Below are 22348 nucleotides of genomic sequence, written 5' to 3'. Positions count from 1 at the left end.
AAGCCCTAGTTCCATACCAGCATGCCACCACCCACTGTTTCCTAAACTCAGATAACTCTTCTCAATCAGTAATGGGCACAGGGCCCCCAGCTGACCTCAGTTTCAGGTACCCCCCGTTTCCCAGTCTGCAAGCATAGCTCTTTCCATGAGGGTGGGGGGACGTTAGACAACCCATTGCTATAGGTCTGCTCAGAGAGGCCCAGGGTGGGGTGCCAGGAGAAGGTTCTGCCAGACAGACACCAAGGCACAGCGTGTACTACACAAACCAGAAAGCCAACTCTCATCACAGAAGGGTCATGTACACACCCAAGGGCCCTCAGCAGGGAGTCCATCCCATAAGTGACAGAGGAAAAGGAATGGCTACTCCAGCTCAGGCTCTGGCTACAAGTGACCACCAAGAGAACTGCAGCTTCATCCTCTGACAGTGACCCAGGCAGGTACAGGCACCCCAACTTCACTACCCTCACCCCTGTTTACCTTCTTGGGAGAGGACGATGAATTTTGTGGTCTTGAGTGTCTTTCCATTCAGTGTCCAGGTGACAGTGGCCGGGGGGTCAGAGGTCACCTGGCACTGGAGCAGCAGCTTCTCGCCCTCGGCTACACGGACGTCTTGCAGCTTTTCCTTGAAGACTGGGGCCGAGCCTTGGCTCTCAGGTCTTTTCTCATTGCCTGTGGCTCCAACATGGCTTTTCTTATAGTTCACATCATTCTTAACCTCCTTGAGCTCTTCTTTCCCAGCTGCTTTCGGGGTCTCAGCAGGCTTGGTATTGGCCACGGGCTTCGGGGTCTCAGTAGACTGTGCATTGCCCACGGATTTCAGGGACCCTGCAGACTGTGCATTGGCTACGGGTTTCAGGGTCTCAGTGGGTTTGGCATTGGCTACAGGCTTCAGGGTCTCAGCAGGCTTGGCATTGCCTATGGGTTTCAGGGTCTCAGCAGGCTTGGCATTGCCTATGGGTTTCAGGGCCCCAACCGGCTGTGTGTTGCCTACAGGCGTGGGGCTTTCCCCGGCCTTGACGTTCAAGACCTCAGCATTGTTGCTCCCATTCTCTGAGGGTGATTTTTTCTTGCCACCTAGCACTGAGCGGAAATCTGGGGTGGCAGCTTTTGGGGGTGGGACCTTCTCAGGAACGGGGGTCTTAGGGGTCCCCTTCTTGGCTAGGACAGAGCGGAAGTCAACCTGCTGGGGGCTATGTACCTTCCTTTCTTCCTCGGACACGGTCTTTGGCTTCACTTGCCGCTGAAGGTTGGCGCGGAAATCCATCTGCTCGGCTGGGATCTCCTTCAGGTCTTCTTCTGATATGGTCTTGGTGCTCACCTTCTTTCCCAGGAGGTCACGGAAATCCAGCTGCCCCACCTCCTGTTGGCGGATGGCCTCTTCTGTGTGTAGCCTGGTCTCCACCCGTCTCTTCAACAGCCCCCTCACGTCTTCTCCGGCTTCCTCCTCTGGCCAACCTTGCCCTCTTGCTGGCCAGCCGGGCCTCAGGGTCCCATCACGGTCACCATCACCATGAGCTCCAACTCCTCCACCACAGAGGCCCTCACAGACAGCAGGCTCCCGCCCCCTGCAGCAACCAGTGAAGGAAAAAGGGAAAGTAGCGAGAGGAAAAGGGGCTGGGTAAGGCAGAGACGTCAGGGGAGAGCAAATCCCTGAGGGCGGAGGGTAGGGAGGAGGGGGAAGGGGACGTGGGGGCCGGCCAGGCTGTGTTTATAGAAGGGAACATTGGTGAGAGGCGCTCACTTGCCTCGTTGGTTTATTATATCGGTAATGACTCCAGTAGCCTTATAAGGGTGTGTGCAAAAAAAAAAAAATAATAAAATAAAGAAAAAGAAACACACATCACCCCTTTCTTCGCCTTCCCCTGCCCTCCCTCCTTCATCCCCTTCCAATCTTTCCCTTTGGCTCTGGTAGCCTCAGTAGGAGGACACAAACAATCCCAGGCTTCGAGGCCAGGAGGAGGGTGGGGAGTGCAGGAGCCTGACCAAGCAGCTCCTGGGGGCACTCACCGTGGTGGGGCTCTGGCGGGTCTGTTCTGCAGCATCAGTGACACCTGACAACTGCACTCGCCAACCCGGTTCCTGGTGAAGTCAAGGACAGTACAGTAAGGACTATGAGACTCCCTGGGTAAAGGACCTATTCAGCCCAGGGCTGGAAGGAAGGCAAGGCAAGTGTAGACCTGGTCATGAGCTCATGGGCCATCGGGGATGAAGGCGGCCTAGGGTTTAGCTGTGGCATCCTTCCCAGACTTAGATTTAGGGTAGAGCTCTCACCTTGTGGTCAACCTTGATTTTTATAGTTCTGAATTAAAGAGAAGGGAGACGGAAAAAAAAACCTATCTGAGGCAGCAGCAGCATGTACAAGTGGGAATCCTTTCTTAACTACCAGTTAGCCACTCAGTCCAAGAATAAAGGCTGCCGGGGGCTGCGATGAAGCCGCTGGTCTATGCACACAGGCCCTGCTCAGATACCCGCCATCTGATTCCCCACTCCTTCAAAGCAGTGACAGCCACATCCCCAATGGCTGAATTCTCCCTGAAAACAGTCCCAGCCTTCTCCCTCAACATTCTGTGTTGTTCCATGTTAAAAACCTAACAAGCGTGTCTCCCAACATGGGTGGCCTTTCTTTTCCTCGCGTGGGGGTGAGAAATCGCGGGGAGGGCTTGCGATTCTCTACACTCATAGACCTTTTCAGCCTCGAGGGGTGCACACTGGCTGAGGCCCATCTTCTTAGGCAGGGGCTGAGTGGTTAACAGGGCGGATTCAAAGCAGAGTACTCTGGCCTACAAGGTTGCCCTCTGCTGGCACTTCTGAGTGCTGTTTAGGGAAGGAGCAAGTCCACCATTCCGAGGACTCAACTTTCTATCCAGGATCGTCTGGCCCTCTCGACGGCCACACGCTTTGTCTTGTTCTCAGCAACATGCCAGCTAGGTTCGGAAAGGGTAGGAAAACACAGGAGGCTGTGGGGATTGTGGAAGGCAGTGCTGGGACTCTCGGGTCCCACTCAGTCCCCTACCGCCTTCACAACACTGCTAGGTTCGAGGGACCCTTTGAGATCCCACGATAGGCAAAGCAGTTGCCAGCTCTGGGACCTCTTCCTTACACAGCCAGACTCACTTCACCTGTGGCTCCAACAGGCTAGAGGCAGCGCTGTTCTTTTAGGACAACGGAGGGAGTAAAGGTTAAATAATGGGCTAAACTCACAGAGTTAAGTTTCAGGGACAGGGACAGGGACAGGGACCAGGACCTGGATCTACCTACATACTAGACTTGTGGCCTGCATTTAGGTTCTACATTGTTCATCAGAAACAGTTTGTTCCGGGACCCTTGTGTGTTTCTTGGGGTGGCTGTATAAATGTGTGCCTTAACCATACGAGTGGATACTCACAAAAGTGTATGGGTCCACCTGGTAGGAACCTACGTCTTGAATCTGGGAATGTATGCTTATGCCTCCTGCTGCCACAGTGGCACATCCATCTCATTCTGTCTTCTACTTCCTCATGGAAAGATGCTAGCGGCCTACAGTATGGTCCTGCTCTCGGGGTCTGCAGATTTGCTCCGCATCCTTGGGCAGGGACCTTTGAGAAACTAGGGCAGATCTACTTGCTCCCTTTGGGCCTCTCTCACCTGTTGGGGCCTCCTCCTTGGCGGCTTCTTTGCCTTTGTGTTATATTAGGCTGTGCCTCTGTAGATCCCTTCATGTAACCTCAGCTACCCCATTCTTCTCTCCTCTCCTTACAGCCCCCCTAGTTTGTCCCTTCTTCCAGGCCCAGGGTCTCTGAAGCTACCAGTTCAAGCAGCCCGAAGAGTCCAGGCTACCCCCTGCTTACCAAGCAACTCGTTAGTGCCAGGCTGTGGGCATGATCCCTGAGGCCCCCATTCTGCCAGACCACTGGGCAGCATCAGGCCGTTCTTTCCCTGCTCCACACTATCCCGTGCCTGATGCTGGCCAATGGGTGTTTACTTGGTAGCTCTTTCCTACTTTTCCTCACGGAGTTTCCTCTTGTCAGAAAGACAAAACCCAGGCATAGAAATTAGGAGCAAATACTGACCAGCCGGCCCCACTTTACCCTAGCCGCACCCCAGGAGGCTGTGATCAGAGCTGGACCGCCTGATGAGCTGGATCCAGGCTTATCTATATCTCCCCATGGAAGGACACAGTAAGGGCTCCCTTCATCATCATGATCTGTCCCCATTGGGGAGGGGGGCACAGACAAAGATCAAGTCCCAGGGTCTCTGGTTCCACCTACCCCCAGACCTCACCCCGAGGAGCACTGAGACACCATGGCCACTGGGATAATTATCTTGAAAGCTGAAAATGTAAAGCTCTATTGGGTCTTTAAGGCAAGTCATGGGTTCTCCTGGAGCCTAGAGAGCTCAGACAGACCTTCACTGGGGTCATCTACCAGTGTCCTAACCAGCAGGAACAGCATCTCAAGACAGCTTTAGTATCCATTACAAACCTGGGCGGAGACTGAGGCCCTGCCCTGGTCTTGCCACACAGGACACAGCAGCCAGGCTGCATGCTGCACCTGCCACAAAACACGGAGACCTTTGGTTCTCCTTTCCCGAGCCCCGTAAAGAAGCTCTTGCTCTAGTTATAAGTCTTGCCTTGGGTCTCACCCCAAACCACCCGCACATAGGGTGATTTTATATACAAAGGGGAAGAACGGATTTCCTGGAAAATATCTATGTTCTCTAACATTACAGATGGAGCTTGGAGTTGGCTTGTTGCTAGCTCTCCTCTTGGTCAGAGCTTGTGAAGGGTAGGGAAAGTCGAAACTCAGTCTCATCCACTACTCCATAGTAGTAGAAACTGATTGGACCCACTTGGTGTTCTCCCAGCCACCCAGCCTTCCTCCTTGAAAGGCCCTCCCCCATGGGCTAGGTCTGACTTCTGTCAGGACAAAGACAGTGAGAGGGAACAAGGCCCCTGGTCGGCCTGGCAAGCACTCCTAGAGAGAACTTTCCACTGACTTTCCATTTTTTGCTGGGGACAGAGTCAGCGCCATGGTAATGGCCTCCCAGAGGAAGGAGGAATCCAGACTTTGCGAGGAAAGAGACAAGGGAGACATGGGTGAACAGGCCAGCGTGAATTCCCAGGTCCCCAAATTCCCAGTGCATGGAAAGACATCCCCAGTGTAAGAATGGAGGACCATCTGATTGAAGCAAAAGACGAGGGCTTGAACTTAGGCTCAGCTCATGACCATGAGCAGGTCAGTGACCTGAGACCTCCATGTCCCTCATTATTAGATGAGAAGGCTAGATATTTTCTGTGTCCCTGCCAGCTGGGATAGGCTACATTTTATGGCTGTCCCCAGCTGGTCCCAGACAGTCTGCCTTTTGCCCTCCCTCTAAGGGTCTGGCAAACTTCTTCCAGCCCTTTGTTTTGAGTCTCCTGCCCCCCTTCTTTCTCGTCTCATTTAACAGCTGAGTCCTTTTTACTGGCCAAGACCTAGCTTTTCTTTTTGCTTCAAAAATCTCCCAAAAAGTCAGGAGGTGGAGGCAATAGAATCAGGAATTCAAGGTTACCTATATTGAGTTTGATGCCACCCGGGCAATATGAAGTTGTATCCCACAAAATCAAACCAACCAAACAAAATCTCTCTCACACACATAAAAACTTCATTTCTTATAGGATATTTAGCTTGGTCAATACACGGATCATCTCAAAGTACTGTTCCTTCATCAGAAAGCACTGCCACATCCAGTCAGTTTCTGTCCTGGTACTGACCTCCTGAGCAAGGGTGTGGGCTCCTATCACAGAGAACAGATTTGTCCCCTGGGTAATAATGAGTTCAAGCAAAAGGCAAAGTCAGTTGACATATTCTAGGCACATGTCTGATGGTAACAGGACAACAGATAATTGTAAGAGGGTCCTGTGTTTAGTTCAGATCCACAGAGTTCTGCCCATATGGGCATAACTCCTGAGCAGACCCAAAGATTTCTAAGAAATAATGGTTTTATTTTTTTAAAGTATATCTTTAATGCCCTAGGTATCTGGGGTGGTCTGTTATGTAGCAGTAGCTAGCTGATGAAAGTAGAAAGCACATGCTCACAATATTGTAGGCACAGTCTTCCATCACAGCAAACGCCTTGGCATGTGGCTTAGAGAGCTGATACTGATGAACACCATGGGCTCAGCATGGGGAGTTGATACAGTTCAGAAAGGAAGCTACAGAGTAGTCAGGCACCCATTACCTGTCTAAGCCTAGAAAAACCATCCCACGTGCAGGCCCTGTGACTGAATACTAGTGGCTGTACAGACGAGGCAGAGAAAGATCAAGGCATGCATGCTCTCTGCCTCTTGCCATATGATGCCATGAAACTTTGCTAGCAGGAAGGCCATCACCAGATAAAGCTACCACGCTGGGACCTACAGAGACCTTTGTTTATAAAGTTATTAAGCTTCGGGCATTTCATTACAGCAACAGGAAATGAACTAACACATCAGTCCACAGAAACTGAACAAGTATTTGCTGTTTTAAATTGGTAAGTGTGGAGGGATTTGCTACACAGCAAAAGGTACCTAATACTAACACATCCCCTTAAACCTCTACCCTCCTGTATCCAGACCTTCTTTCCCACCCCCTTCTTTCTTGAGACAGGGTATAACTATGTAGCCTAGGCTGGCCTCAAGTCTACCCTGACCCTCCTGATCCAGCCTCCCAAATGCTGAGATTAAGATGTGAGCTACCAGGTCTGCTTCACATTTCTGCATCTTTCATAGTCTTCACACCCCACATAATATCTCGAGTCAATATGTAACGTGAGAGGCTTCTGGGGAACCAAGTTCCTGGGGAACCAAGTTCCTGGGGAACTGAGCTCAGAGGGAAGGACTCTCCACGAGGACCTGTCCTATTCAACTGCAAGAACCAAGAGCATGGTAACCACACTGGGCCTGTAACAGCTGCAGTTTCCTCTGGCTTCCCAGTCCTAGCCCAGGAGTCTAAGGAGAGGGTGAGGAAGGCTGGCAGGACATGTAGACTCACTTGAGCATGATCTCATACTGGCCTGCATGCCAGGGCTGCACGTTCTTTAGGACTAAGGTGAACACGTCCTCATTCTGTAACAGCTCGAAGTGGCCGTTATCCTTGGAGAGGGCTTTGCCATCTCGGAGCCAGTGCACAGTGGGGAAGGGGTCTCCAGCTATGGCACAGGAGATGAGGACACTCTGGCCCAGGCAGGCTGTCACTGAACGAGGCTTGCTGATGAACCAGGGCTGGGTGCCGTCATGAGGCTCTGGAAGTAAGCAAGGGGGAAAAACATTGGGACGGAAGCTCTTCAGCATAGGGCTTGGCATCCACTCCATCCTCCATGAGGACAAAGGGTCAGGAGACCTTGGTAACAGAAGTGTGTTACCAAAGACTAGGTGGTCCAGAAGGTTCTTGGATGGGGTATGCAGTTACAGCACTTACTTTGTGAAAATCTGCCTCAGTTATGTTATCAGACGATACTACTGGAATTAATTTATGTAAGTCAGAGTGAGGGCAGCGAACCGTGACAGTACGGAGTCCCAGGCTGGGTGCTCCAGATGTGTATCCAGTCTGACTGCTGGGAACTGCTGCTCACTGCATGTGTGTATCTCACTTTTCTTCTTTAAAAGGAGGCCTCCACAGAAAGGACTCGAATGTGTAATTCATATCCCAAACCATCAGCACCAAACTTGACGGAATTACCTCAGCAATCCATCCAGTTTAGCAGCAGCCCAGAGAGAGCTGGGACCTCAGGAAGCTGGGAAGGAAACCCCACTCTGCAAGAGTTTGAGATGGAGACAGTGCTCTGCCTCTGGCTGCAATGGGACCAGAGTGGTCTCCTGTGTTTCCCTCACCTCTAAATGGCTTTTGAAGAATCTGGAACGCCACCCCAACCCCCGCTCCCACCCCCACGCCAAAGGAGCTCGGGTTCACCTTGCACGGTGAGTACGGCCTGGGTGCGGACTTCTCCAGCACTGTTCCAGGCCTCACAGGTATATGTGCCCGTGTCCTCTGGGAACACCTCCTGGATACACAGGCTGTGCCGGCCACCCTTCTGTTCAAAGTGGAAGTCTTCTGACTCCTGGATCTCATTCTCATTGTGAAACCATATGACTTCTGGAGGTGGGTTCCCTGAGCAGAGAGTAGCAACAGAAGATTGTGAGAGAGGGACTTCCCTAGCCAGGAAGCAACTGTGCACTGAACATGCTAATGCTGGGCTAAACAAGCTACCAAAGGCTTTGCCTGTGTTTCCTCACATGTTCTGCCTTGTAGGATTATTAAGAGAAACAACCGAGTTAATCTAACCTTTGTAAGCTGCTCACAGGATGGCATGAAGCACAAAGAAAACACCTATCCCTGAAGGTGTTTCTGCCTTGCCCTGCTCACATGGAGACTCCACAGGCAGGCAATGGTGATGCCACGGTAGCTCCCTTGCAGACTATCACCAGAGAGAACTCTGTAAGCACGGGGCCAGCACACAGGACCACCACAGAAATGTGGTCTCGGGACCCCAGCTTGCAGAGGATTGGTTGGTGATGGGTAGGAGTGCCAGCCTATGCTTCTGGAATGTGTTGGGGGTACAGATCAATGGCCATGTGAGGGTTTTCATAGGTATGAAAGCTGACCACGAGGCTCTACTTCCAGAGGAGTGAAACCCCTGGGGAGACTTTAGAATGAGCAGATGGCCATTTGTCCGCACTGGACAGGCACAGGTCTGGAGATCAGGTGCCAAGTGCTTCTTATCTCTTTCAATTGGATGTCAGTGAGATCCAATTGGCATGGCAAATGTGGAAAAGAGACCTAGACTCTGTCTGAAGCTGTCATGGAAAGACCTTCATCCTCCAGGAGCCGGGGATCATCACCTCCTCAAGGACAAGTCCTCAGGTCCTGTGACGGTTCATATTTATTGCTGTTGCAGGTCTAGAGGAACTAGGAAGCCAGAGATGGGTCCTCCTAGTTTTCAGAGGCACTGATAGAAACCAAGAACCACAGATGCATCCAAAGGTACTAGGTCTACTCTGTCTTGAGTGTGGAGCTGGGACTTTGTGAGCCTCTCCTGCTAACCCCAGCAAGGGGCACGAGAGCTTTGTCTCTGTGCAAGCCACATTTCTTTGCCTGTTTTAGAAGGATCTCTGATTATCAGCTTTCTACCTCAGAATTTGACTGGAGCAACTCAGATGACTGCCGAGACTCGAGACCTCACACGAGCTCATTCTGCACCATCTAAAAACTTTCTAGAAAGTCTTTAGGGTTTTTTTTTTTAAGTACAGGCTTATATTTTCTACAAATTGGATAATTTGACTTCCTCTTTTCCTATTTGCAACCTTTTCATTTCTTTCCCTTGCTCTGGCTAAGATTCCAACCACTATATCGATTAAGATCACAAAGACTGGGCACCCCTGTTTTTTCTCCTCATATGACTTGAAAGTAGAAGGGGGACTATTTGGGAAATAGAAGGGGGCTGGTGGGAGGAAAGGAAAGGTAACTAGTAAATACAGTTAAAGTATATGATTCTTTTGAATAAATATAATTATAAAACTCATTATTTTCTTACAATGAACATGTACCAATTAAAAAAGAGTTGGAATTATTTAAAACAAAAAACCAAAACCCCAAACTTTCCATTGGGACTAGGCACATTAATCTTTGCCATCTTCTTCCTCTGGACCATATAGCCCTCAATCTATAAATAATACCCACACAGCAGGAGAAGCCAAGAGGCTCCATTCCTTTGAACCCCTTGCTGATGGTTCCACGATGATTTTCTGGGCACCTAGGAGCAATACCCATTGCCACATGGTCACCCTCTCACACACCCAGAGGAGAGAGTGGTATGGACAGACCTGACACCTGGACTGTCATGGTGACCTGGCTTCCATCCATGACTTTGAGATCAGAGAGGCCTTGCAGGAAGATGGGTGCAGCGGGCTTGCTGGGAGCCGGGGGCAGAAGGTGCTCCCTCTCTCCTTCACTCTTCTTTTCTGTGTGGTGGAAATAAAACGGGAGAGAAACATTCTTTCACACACTCAACAAACACACTAGACGACAGAGTTGTGCTGAAGCTCGGGTCTCATGCCTGTCGGGAGGCTCTGGAGAACACAGAGGACAAGGCAGGCCCCATGTCACTACTTGACGTGACGATGCTCTTGCTTGACAGCAGAGACTAAACAGTGAAGTCCCACAGAGTCCTGGGCAAGCAAGCTCGGCTTCCCGAGGAGAACCTCGGGGAGGAAGTTCACACTTGGCATCTTCATAAAGATTTTTCCCCCTTAAATTCTCTTTGCTCTTTTGAATTAAGTGATTCACTCATGTGACACAGAATTCAAAAGATGCCAGAAGGCCTATGTGAAGTCTCCCTTCCAACCCCGCTCGCCCCTTGGCACTGTTTCCCCAGCAGTAAACAATGCTCGGATTCTTCTTAATCCTGCCAGACATGATCTGTGTGTACAACGTACACAGCAAACAGAACAATTCTCTTTCTTCTTCTTCCTCCTTCTCCTCCCAGTCCCTTCTTACCTCTTCTTTCAGTGCTGGGAGGCAAATCTGGAATCTCAGATATAAACACCTACTCTACTACCAACCTCTACTTCTCGGATCATTTCTTGCCTTTTCTGAAAAATAAACTAAAGCTAGGTATGGCGACACACACCTCTAATCCCTGCACTCAGGAGGCAGAGGCAAGAGAACGGTGGGCTTGAGGCCAGTTTAGGGTATGGACATGTCTCGGCTAGACAAAGCAATATTACTGGTGGGATGCAACTCAGTGATTGAGCGGCATCCTCACTTGTGCAAGGGTTAGGATTCATTTTTACAGCCCCCTCCATCTCTCTCACACACAGTGTGTGTGTGTGTGTGTGTGTGTGTGTGTGTAGATGGATCAAAAAAGAACACTGAGGAATGCTTACGAGAAACAGAAATGTTCACTTTTTAGTCCATGGTAAATGTCCCATGGTTATAAACATGTCTTCCAAACTCACTAGGTTCAACTCCTGTACTTTCATAAGACTTCAGCAAATCTGGGAGGGGGTCAAAGGGAGTGTGCCAGCTAAGGGCAATGACCGGGACAGGTCTCTGGGTACAGGCCTGGTCCACCACTACTCAGCTCTCTGATACACAGGAGGGCTTTTCCTTATTCTTGCCATCTATGCCCAGGCTGGCTTTAGCCAGTCTCTAGGAGGTAAAGCACTGGCTGCTTCCAATGCAGGACGAGCCCTTCACTATCCAGTGTCTGTTCTCCTCTGTGGTCTTTTGCTGTTTTGTTTGTTTGTTTTTTCTGGTACTAGTAGGGCATAAGATTAGCAGGGCAGGCACTATGGTTTGAATTTGTTAAAACTCAGGGTGAACAGCATCAAATTATTATTTTTTATGTGTTTGCTGTATTGGGTATCAAACTCAGGGCCTGAGATAGGCAAGGGTTCCACATGATCTTTGAGAGTCATAAAGAAACTTCACTCTTAAAATGAAAGCATTGGAAAGGGGTCCTCTGAAAGGCAATAGGTCATGGAGACAGCATTTCTATGAAGGGATTAAAGCCTTTCTCAAGAGATCGATAAAGCTCTTTAGACAATGGATCAGTTCTCTCAGGAGTTGGGTCTCATGGAACCAGATTGGTTAAGGTGAGAACCGTGTTCTAAAGTGAGCCTGGAGCCTGCACTGATCCTGTCTTCAGCACGCACTTGTACACAGCCCCACTTCTACTGCTTCTTAGCTCTGATAGGACAGAGGGTGAGACATTCATGAAGACCTGTGAAAACATCTGTGTCTCCCTTTCTGACCTCTAGAAGTAGGAACTAAGACAAGCTCATTACAAAGTATCCATCTCAGGCATCTTTTTATAACCAGAACCACACTAATGTCTCTAACTTACAATCAAAGTTTCAAAGGAGTATTTTGGGTCTCCAACACCACAGGGAAATACATTCCAAACCTTGTTTCAAACTCTAGAACTCAGGATAGTTTCCAGGGTGTTTTTTCTACCATCTTAATTTTTACCTGGGGCCACAGAAAGCAAAGCTCTCTCAGACCAGCCTCTGGGACCATGGAAGGATAAGGCAAAGAGGGCTGAATAAAGGTCAGAATGAAGCTTCTTCCCAGCCAGTGTCCCAGGGAGGATAAGGAGCAGGCATACAAGAGCACCGAAGACAGATACGCTCCATCCCACCTCTGGCCACCAGGTAGGGTTCTTGATCCCCTGCCCGCATCTCAGGAATTCTCTTTTGCTGGAGTGCAGCTGCTGGAGGGGTCTTGGCAGGAGGCTGTGGAAGTGGACTTAGGGAGCCTGTGTTGGACATGCACAAATCTACCTCATGTCCCTGCCTGGGCTGCCGCCATCAGGAAAGCTGGCTGCCTCTGGAGGGTTGAGGAATTTCCTGTCTTGCACAGATTGAGAGGGCTCGAGGACAAAATGTTTTCCCTCTTCAGAGGACTCCCTGTTCCTGCTCTGCCTCTCAGCCCAAGCCATGGAGCTTCATACAGATGGACTGGGATTCTTTCTGGGTGCGGCAGGAACGTCCAGATTCCAGCTTGCTTGCCTTCCAGTCGGTGGTTATCTGCTCTTCCGGGCCACCCTCTCTCAGTTCTCCTCACTGCCCGTTTCCTCACCTGGGAGCTTCAACAAAGCCACAGTACCCTGTGGATCTTGGCTGCTGGGGTCTAAGGACCTGTCTGTATCTCCATCCTGCATGAGGGATGATGGATTGGAAGCTCCCAGGATCTAAGACCTGAATGTCTGTTCCCTGTAGCTGGACAAAATACATGTCTTAGGTTTCTATTGCTGGGATAAAAAATGCCATGATCAACATCAACTTGGGAAAGATAAGGTTTATAGATTTCAGGAAAAAAAACTCATAACTTTCAGGTCATAGTCCATCACTAGGGAACATCAGGACAGGAACACAGAGGAGGAACTGAAACAGGCCACTGGCGTGTTCATTATGGCTGATTTAGTCCGCTTTCTTATTCCATCCAGGACCACTGGTCTAGGGAGTAGGACCACCCATAGTGGGCTGGGCCCTCTAAATGTCAACTGTCTACAGGTCGATTTTATGGAGGCATTTTCTCAGTTTAGGGTCCCTCCTCTCAGATGACTCTAGCTTGCAGCAACTTGATACAAAACAAAACAACAACAACAACAACTAGCCAGCATATGACAGAAACCTGAGACTTGGGGCCATCTCTTTATCATAAGTAGATCTCTGCCTCTACCCGAAGCCCCACATCCTTACCTGTCTCTAGGGGTCCTGTCATCTCAGGGCTTACTACTATGTCAGGAAATGCTCGGATTCAAAATTTAAAATCTGAAGAGAGATTCTGTGAAAGGTGTGTGGTTGTCATGCCATCATAAAGTTGAACACCCCAAGTTGAACCATCCTAAATCAGGATTGTCCACATTCATTATCAATGGCATTGGTAGAACTGGCTAAGTCCTACCTGTCAAAGCCACACAGTGGATCCTAAGCCTCCCTCATGATTACTGACTCGTTTTATTTATTTATCCATCTATCTATCTATTTATTTATTTTTAAGTAGCCCACAGCAAGTTCTGTGATGCCATGCTTGGAGACACCATGGGACAGATCTCAAAGTAAATTAATGGAACTTTGCTGCATCTTCCCAGGCAAGAAATGAAGGAAGCAGTTCAGGCTTTAGATCCAGAGTAGTCACTGTCCCTGATCATGCTTTTTCTTCCCTTTAGCCCTACAGCGACAGTGGCAGGAATAACTGAATGATGGGAATTACTCTGTTCTCAAACGGGCAGGTTGATGTTCCTGTTTGTTCTGCATCCCTCCAGCAGGAGCAGGGTAAGTGACATGGGACATGACGACCATGAATTCAGGTCAGAGGACAGCAGTCAATCAGCCCAAGTTCTCCACGGGGTGAGGAAATGGATCAGCCTTCCCCTATAAACACACGCTGAAGGGGAGAGGGGGCCTTGGGTTCCCAGTAAGTGGCTTCTGCCGAAACCCAAAGAAAAGGAGCCTGAGTTAGCTCCTTAGAACCCCAGTTTCAAGCTGCTACGTGTTGTAGGATATTAGTTTAAGATGTGTTACATTTGTGCTGTAGAATACTTATTGAATGATGCAAAGATATGTTACATTCCTTTATGTTGCATGTGTTTAACTCTGTAAAGCTGTGTTACTTTGCCTGTATAAACACCCAATTGGTCTAATAAAGACCTGAATGGCCAATTGCGAGAGAGGAGAGAGAAATAGGAGGGGCTGCCAGGCAGAGAGAGTAAACAGGAGAGGGAGAGAAGGGGGAGGAGTGAGATAAGGAGAAGGGGAGGAGGAGGCCAGGGGCCAGCCACCCAGTCACAGAGCCAACCATGGAGTAAGAATTAAAAGAAAGATACATAGAATAAAGAAAGGTTAAAAAGACCAAAGGCAAACATAGTTAAAGAGAAACAGGTTAATTCAAGTTAGAAAAGCTGACTAGAAACAAGCAAGCTAAGGCTGGGCATTCATAAGTAAGAATAAGACTCCATGTATTTATTTGGGAGCTGGGTGGTGGGTCCCCAAAGAGTTAAAAAAATAACTAACTACAACTGCCCATCATACTTAAAGCATGTGCAGGATGGGTTAAGGTGACAAGATGACCAGGGTCGTGGAGCCAGAGCAGGTTGACCAGGACAGAGGTCTGGGCCTCCTGAGGATAAGGCAGGACACACCATAGGTGCCTCTCCAAAGGGAACCAGCGTTCTCCCGTGCTGACCACAGTAAGCTGTGACAGGGCTACAGAGGACAAGCGCATTGCTGCTCATTCATGCAGCAGATTCTTGACAATTGAGAAAAACAGAGCAGAAACAAGTCAGGCAAAAGGGGCGCTGTGTGTGTGTGTGTGTGTGTGTGTGTGTGTGTGTGTGTGTGTGTGTGTGTGGTTAGCTATTATCAGCTATGGAAAGGCAGCATCGACAAGTAGAGTGGACTGTATACGCGACTCCACAGCAGGACTTCCAGATAATTCAAGGCAACTACATGTGAAAACAGTCGTGGGGCTGGCGATGTAGCTCGGTTGGTAGAGTGCATGAATTAAGCTGACTTCAATCCTTAGCACCACCTAAGACCAGGCATGGTGGTGCAAACCCATGCATCCCATCAGTCCAGACAGGGAGGCAGAAGTCAGAAATTCAAATCCATCCTCCTCAGCTACATAGTGGGTTCAAGAGCCTCTCTCAAAAGACCCCACAACAATATCTAACAACACTTTGTGTTTCTGAGTTCTGCTGGCTGTTTTGATTGAGCAGGGTCAACCCAACAACAACAAGACAACCATCCTATCCAGGACTTAAGAGTGGCTATGGGGATAAGCTGGAAGAGCCCCTGACAAGGTTCTCAGTGGGCACACTGCCACACAATAGAGGAAGGTGGCCTTTCTGACTCCCCAGGGCTGCAGTGGCCAACAGACGTGAGATGTGACTGACTGGGTCAGGCTTCTTGCTTTCTCTCTATGGAGAACAGAGGCAGGCTACTCAAATAATACCATGCCCAGGGCTGCCTGTTAGTCCAAAGATTCCTATGCCGGGAATGTCTTCCTTTGAGGTCACAACAGGAATCCAGCCTCAGGGGTGAGAGCATCTCATCTAGGAGGCAGGCATTGGCTTCCCACAGCACACAGACTCCAAGGAAGGAATCTCTGAGACCAGGGATGGATGGATGCCTGTATCCAGCTCCAGTGGGGCTAGACTAAATAGACCTCTGGCTTTTCCCACAGCTGTGCTTCCTGCTCCCACTGAGCACGAGCTCAGAGAGGCTGAGCCACAGCTCACTAGCCTCGGGCTAGCCAACAAGGTCGGTTTATCTGTTCCCTGTGTCCAGCACTGAATGGACTGCCACCGTTCCACTGGAAGAAGGGAAAGGAAAAAATGGCCAAGAATGAGCTTTTGATAACGTAGCTCACAGACGTGTGCAAATGATGATATATAGATGAAGGTTGTTATAGGGCTTGAGAAAGAGAAGGAAATAGGGGGAGGGAAAGAATGAGAGAGGAGAGGAGAGAAAGAATGGGAAGGAAAGGTGGAAGGCTGAGACAGGTAAACAGATTGAGGTAGGCAAACACAGGTGCCCTCCATGCACACATACATGGTCACGCACGTGTGCATGTGCACACACACACAAGCAAAGAGCAGTTCACAGGTGCCCTCCACACACACACACACACAGACACACAAACAGCAGCTCACAGGTGCCCTCCACGCACACACACACACACATACACACATGCACACACAGCAGCTCACAGGTGCCCCCCACGCACACACAGTAGTTGACCCAATCCCTCTAAGCACTAGTTTCTTCATCTTTAAAGGTACTCATGAGATGCTGAGAGTCATCGCAACAAGCCACCCTGTCTCCACAAACATACTTTTCCCATGAAAGCTCCCCTCGAAAATACCAATGGCAGGGGCTTCAGTTCAAGAACAAATGCAGTGTTTTGGAAAACTTGGAGAATATTCAGTGCCCACAGGATGGAGCAGTTGGTGCCATCGTATACCCACCGGTCCAGGACAATAAGCAGTATCAGCTGCTCCTCCAACCTGAGCCACTAAAGCCTTCAACTCTTCCTGGGCCTGGGGCCTTCCACAGCCTTCACCCAGGTGGCTGGTGCTGGCTGCAGTGTCTCCTGGTACCGTGCAAAAATTTTCCCTTTTCTTCCCTCAACAGTCCTTCTCCAACTTTCTACAAGTTTAGTAGGAAAAATAACTCATTTGGAATTTCTCCTTAAAACCATTACCACCCCAACCTCCACCACCGCCTCTGGACAACCTGTGCTGTCAGCCTGCTGCTCTCTGAAGCACTGAGTCTATGGATCCAAATGTGCGTCCAAATGAACACACTGGCCTTTATCTCGGATCTACTAAAGACTCTCTTTTTTTATTATTAAATTTATTTATTTATTTATTAAAGATTTCTGCCTCCTCCCCGCCAGTGCCTCCCATTTCCCTCCTCCCCATCAAGTCCCCCTCCCCCGATCAAGTCCCCCTTCCTCATCTGCCCAAAGAGCAATCAGGGTTCCATGACCTGTGGGAAGTCCAAGGACCACCCACCTCAATCCAGGTCTAGTAAGGTGAGCATCCAAACTGCCTAGGCTCCCACAAAGCCTGTACGTGCAGTAGGATCAAAAACCCATTGCCATTGTTCTTGAGTCCTCAGTAGTCCTCACTGTCCGCTATGTTCAGCGATAAAGGCTCTCTTTAGTTCTTTGAACACCAGCCACTTTCCTTAGCTATGGCAATACAAAATGCCATTCTAACAGCAAACTGGATCCCCTCTCACCCCCGTTATTCTATGGAAATCTAATAAATCACCAACTGAGGGATATCTACAGCCAGTCTTTCCCCTTCCTTTATTTGGTGCTCAAAATGCAGTGTGGTCTCCACATCGGGGACTGGTGCCTCTCACCCACATTCTGACACTGGGTTTCCTGACCTTGCAGGAAGGCAGCCCAGCCCCTTCCCATTCCCAGAGCATTTGGCAAACTATAAAACCCCTGGGGAGGTATCTGAATTCCCTTTAACAAAAGCCTGTCTCTAACCCGATAGAACTGTCTTGGAATGTCGGCACGGGTCCGCTTTTCTGACTGTTTTGGCCGTCTTTCCTCCTGCTGACTTCTCCAGAACTGAAGAAGTAAGTGGGAAGAGAAATGTGCAAGGAGAAGAACGAAAGGAACACAACACATGACATCTCAAAAAAGTTCTCTGACCAGGAATGATGGGCTGCTCCATGACAGGCGGGGACCCCCACAACCTCAGCCTCCCTAAGGTCCTGAAAGTTATAATCACACTCCAAACGGGCAGCATCCAAACCCCCAGAGTTCTTTGCCAGCGAGGCCTAGAAACCACACTGCTGTGTGTGCTGTCAGAGCTGGGGCTCAGCTCGCCACTGGGAACACAAGGCTCTCATTCTGGACGGTATTTTTGGCCAAGGTCTGCGAGCCGGGAAGTAGGGGCTATGGTCTACAAAGGGCTGTAAAAGTGGACAGTTATGAGCCTCTGTAATTGTCCCATTAGTAAAGCAAGGCTCCACTTCTGAGCTTTGTACCAGACGGACACATCCGGCCCGTAAGCCTCCCTGCAGTGTGGAGGCCTCAGTCTGCAGAGAATGACAATGCTGGCGACGCATTGATTTGATGCTTACCTCGCTGCTTAGCTTAGGTTTCAAAGGCTGTCAGCAAATGCTTGGGCACACTAAGGGTCTCAGTTTTTTGAAAAGGGGTTGCTCTGTGTAACTGTACTGGCTTTGTAGACCAGGCTGGCCTCGAACTCACAGAGATCCGCCTGCTTCTGCCTCCCAAGTGCTGGGATTAAAAGCATGCACCACCACTGCCTGGCTCAGTATAGTTTTTTTGTTTGTTTATTTGTTTTTTAAAAAGTTAAAGACAGTGCTGCCTCTTCTTCATGGAATCTCTCTTTAAAATGTAAGGGTGAAAATGGTGGCCAGTGTGCTCAGCTGGCAGAGAGCAGGGTCCATGATCTATGCCAGCAGACAGATGACATACGGTCCTACATGCATACACACGCTCGGGATAAGCAGAGGAGGAAGCTGGGAGCTGCCACACGCCTAGGTGGCCAGGGTCAAGAACATGGCTGCCCTTGAGAGCCTGTTGTCCTCACCAGAAACTCGTCATCAGACAAACCCTCTAACCTTATGTCCTCATGGTTTTTTTTTCCCATCAGATTTTTTTTTTCTTTTTACCTTACCCACAATGTATGTCCTTAGGTTCCTCTCACAGGCCCAGTGTGCCTTTAGTTTAATAAACAGACCATTAGTGGAGAAACTGTGTCAAAATAGGTAAATCAGCAGATTATTAATGCATCTTATTGTTTAAGAATTTGGCCTTGACACAGACGTGCACTCTGTCTCTGTGTGTATAGGCGGGTATCTCTGTCTCTCTGTCTGTGTGTGTGTGTGTGTGTGTGTGTGTGTGTGTAGGCGGGGTATCTCTGTCTCTCTGTCTCTCTCTCTGTCTCTCTCTCTCTCTGTCTCTCTGTCTCTCTCTCTCTGTGTGTGTATAGGCGGGTATCTCTGTCTCTCTGTCTCTCTCTCTGTCTCTCTCTGTGTGTGGGTGTGTGTGTGTGTGTATAGGCGGGGTATCTCTGTCTCTCTGTCTCTCTCTGTCTCTGTGTGTGTGTGTGTATAGGCGGGGTACCTCTGTCTCTTTGTCTTTCTCTGTCTCTGTCTCTTTGTCTGTGTGTGTGTGTGTGTGTGTGTGTAGGCGGGGTATCTCTGTCTCTCTGTCTTTCTCTGTCTCTCTCTGTCTCTCTGTCTCTGTCTCTCTCTGTCTCTGTCTCTGTCTCTCTCTCTCTGTGTATAGGCGGGGTATCTCTGTCTCTCTGTCTTTTTCTCTCTCTCTCTGTCTCTGTCTCTCTCTGTCTCTGTCTCTCTCTGTCTCTCTCTCTGTCTCTCTGTCTCTCTCTCTCTCTCTCTCTCTCTGTGTAGGTGGGGTAAATTGAAAATATCCTAGCCCAAGGAAGGCCCCCTGCCCCTGACTCAGTTATGATGTCTGGAGTTAGTGGCTGTTTCTGAATCTTCTAAGACACTGGAGGAATTTGGATTCATCATCCATTAGGCTCCATTTTTGGTGTGGAGGGAAGATAATATTGCCTGGTTAATAGTGGGGATGGTCTTTCTATTAGCCTGGAGAGAGGGGGAAAACAGGCACGTTTGTTGAGGGTCTCTTGAGAGCGAATTTGCAGGGCTCCTGGAAATTTCAGAGCTCTGAGAACCTAAACAAATGGGGAAGATGAGGGAATGCCTCCCTGCCTATGGGGAGAACTCGTCCACTTCACTGCCCTCTCGGTCACTGCTCATCCACTCACAGGAGCTCAAAGGACAGGCCCTGAGCCACATACAGTATCAGGAGGACGATGGCTTCCCTCAAAGAAGGCTGCAGATACTTACAAAAGGCAATTAGAGCAAATGTTCCTTAACTTCGAGGTCCTGCATGATATAACCCCGCCTCTCACCCCACCCACCTTGTGTTCTGCTGCTTTGACACCTGAGGCCCTGCATAATATATCCCTGCCCCTCACTGCCCCAATGTGTTCAGCTACTCTGCTACCTGCTCCCTTGACTCCAGCCACAATGGCCATCTTGACTAGGCTGGCCTTGCTCCCACCTCAGGGTCTCTGTGCTTGCCGCGTTGCCTGCCGCCTGCCTAGAACACTACTCCATCTGCCTCTGTCTAATCTCGTTCTCTGTTCACTTTTGTAAATAAAACAGTCTATGTGTGGTGCTGGGGCTCCAGCGTGGGAATACAGGGATGGTGTAAATGCTCTCCACACCTGAGCAACAGCTCCAGGCCTCTATTCGCATTCTTTAAAGTATGCATCAGCAGGTAAAGTCAGCCACATCTCGACTGCCGCCGCCATCGGAGGACAAAAGTAGACCTGTGCTTTACAGTGTCCCCAGACCAGTTGAATGCAAATACTCAGCAAAGACTTTTGGTCAGTAAATGGGACAAGAGATGTGTGGTGAAAGTAGGGCTTATTCTGAGGTGAGCAGGGAAGGCTTCTGGGAGAAAGTGACATCTGTCTAGGCTAGTTAGATAGGCTTCAGGACAAGTAGAGTAGCTGCAGGACAACTCAGGGTGCTGGGCCAGTGCCCTAAAAGGTTGCAAAGCCCTGACAAAAGGATGAGGAGGTGAGAAAGAGTCCCCAGGTCTGCCCTTCGGCATAGAATCTGCTAGAATCTCATGGACAGAGCTCCGGAAAAATGGCAAGTGGAGGGCAATGTGTTGCTGCATTGTGCCACCTTGTGGTCAGAGCCTTGAGATGCAGCACAGGAGCCCATGGCCGGCTCTAAGTCGGGCCCTGTAGCCCAGGCAAACCTTGCCCTTCACCCAGCAGGCAGATAATACTCTACTGCTGCAAGTTAATTCTTGGGTAAAATCACTTCCTGGGATAACGCTTCTTGTTGAAAGTTTGGGCACCCATCGTAACAGCACGTGTGGGGCATTCAACAGTCTGGTGACGACAATTCATCTAATCCTCACAGTCCTGTGGCTACCAGTGCCCCCCTTGTCACACAGAGGAAGGTGATGCCTGGAGAGCTCACATCGAGGTGGCAGGATGAGGAAATGGTGAATGGAATTCAGGCCAGGCAGTTGGCTTTGCATCCGCACTTTCTGCAATGCCACACCGAGAGTGACAGAACCAGGCTTGGGGAGCTACATGGAAGGATGGATCGGCAGTTGAGGCACCATTGAACAAGTCCCTGAGTATCTCCCAGGAGCCTGGAGCCAGAGGAGCTGCCGAGAAAGTCAGAATAACCCCAAAGCTGGGGATGGTGCGTGATACAGCCTGGAACCTCCAAAGCACCGTGGGGCAGGGTGCCAGGAATGTCATTGTGCCGGGTTTACTCGGCCAGCCCTGTGCAGGGGAGTCTTGTATTGGACCCGAGCGCGGTTGTGTCTCAGTCTTGCTTTCCATTTATGGTTCTGAGCCTCAGTCTGGCTTGAAAAGGTCAGCACATCCCCCACCCGGGAGGGCACTCACTCACCAGGCTGCCGACAGCAGATCCGGAGGACCTGGTGAGGCCATGCTGCAGCGGTCCCCATCAGCCTCTAAGCGTACTGAGAGGGGCCGCCCTCAGCCTTCCCCAGCCTTCCCAGCACCCAGGAGTCAGGGAACTGTCCCGGAGTTCCCCTGTCTTCATCTGAAGACCCCCACTACCCACAGAGACTGTTAGCTTAGCCGAGTCTCTAATACAGTTGAAACCCAAACAACTGAAGACGGATGCTGGATTAGCTGACTACCAGAGGAAGCTGGAGAGGCCGCCTCAGACTTAAGACTGGGTAAACTGGCCCACCCTATGCCATTCACAATTTTCCGCCCAGTACAGATGGGACCGGCCTCTGGGAAGACGTGAAAGCTGCTGACCTGGGCCTCTGAGACCAGGGTATGAACTTCTGGGCTTCCTTGGAAATCTCACACCACCGCCCCCCCGAGACCCGCAGCAGCCATGCCATGAGATAAGCTGTTATATATGTGTACCAGAGAAGATCTCATGGGCTACCACCATCTCTGACCCCAGTGTGGAAAGCTTCCTGGAAGAAAGGGGCAGGCTGGTTCACAAATGACTCCACACAGAGGCATTTTTTCAGAGAAATCCAAGTCCCTCCTTGCAGATGGCTGCACAGGGCAGACAGTTACCACATTCTCTGTTAGCGACAGCTCCTTTAGACCTAGGGAAGGACAGTGCCCTCCCCTCTGTGGCTAGCCTTCCCCTTTGGGCGGGGGCGGTGTACTCTGAGAAAGGGCAGCTCTGTGGTGACCGGGGCCTCGGTCCCAGGGCCTGGGCTCAGAAGCTAGCTTCACCTACTATCCTGGGGTACTACCAAGCGCCACTGATGTGGAGGCCACTGGACCCTTCTGTAGA

At 50.0% G+C, this 22348-nt stretch overlaps 1 protein-coding gene across 3 annotated transcripts in view; it reads right to left on the bottom strand.

The window, feature by feature from the left end:
* Mylk (myosin light chain kinase) overlaps positions 1–22348 on the bottom strand; it is a 246954-nt gene that overhangs the window by 82156 nt on the left and 142450 nt on the right. For all 3 annotated transcript variants that reach the window (XM_050159702.1, XM_050159703.1, XM_050159700.1), the window contains exons 12-16: positions 9818–9955; positions 7908–8105; positions 6990–7239; positions 2008–2079; positions 478–1565 (exon numbers count right to left, since the gene is read on the bottom strand). In XM_050159702.1, coding sequence (XP_050015659.1) covers positions 478–1565; positions 2008–2079; positions 6990–7239; positions 7908–8105; positions 9818–9955 — 1746 coding nt within the window. The remainder of the gene's footprint in view (positions 1–477; positions 1566–2007; positions 2080–6989; positions 7240–7907; positions 8106–9817; positions 9956–22348) is intronic.

The sequence above is a fragment of the Alexandromys fortis genome, unplaced genomic scaffold (genome assembly GCF_014885135.2).
Source record: "Alexandromys fortis isolate MF-2015 unplaced genomic scaffold, M_Fortis_MF-2015_v1.1 scaffold_119, whole genome shotgun sequence".
Lineage (NCBI taxonomy): Eukaryota > Metazoa > Chordata > Mammalia > Rodentia > Cricetidae > Alexandromys > Alexandromys fortis.
Note: the sequence above shows the minus strand (reverse complement) of the source record. Positions and strands in the feature narration are given on the sequence as shown.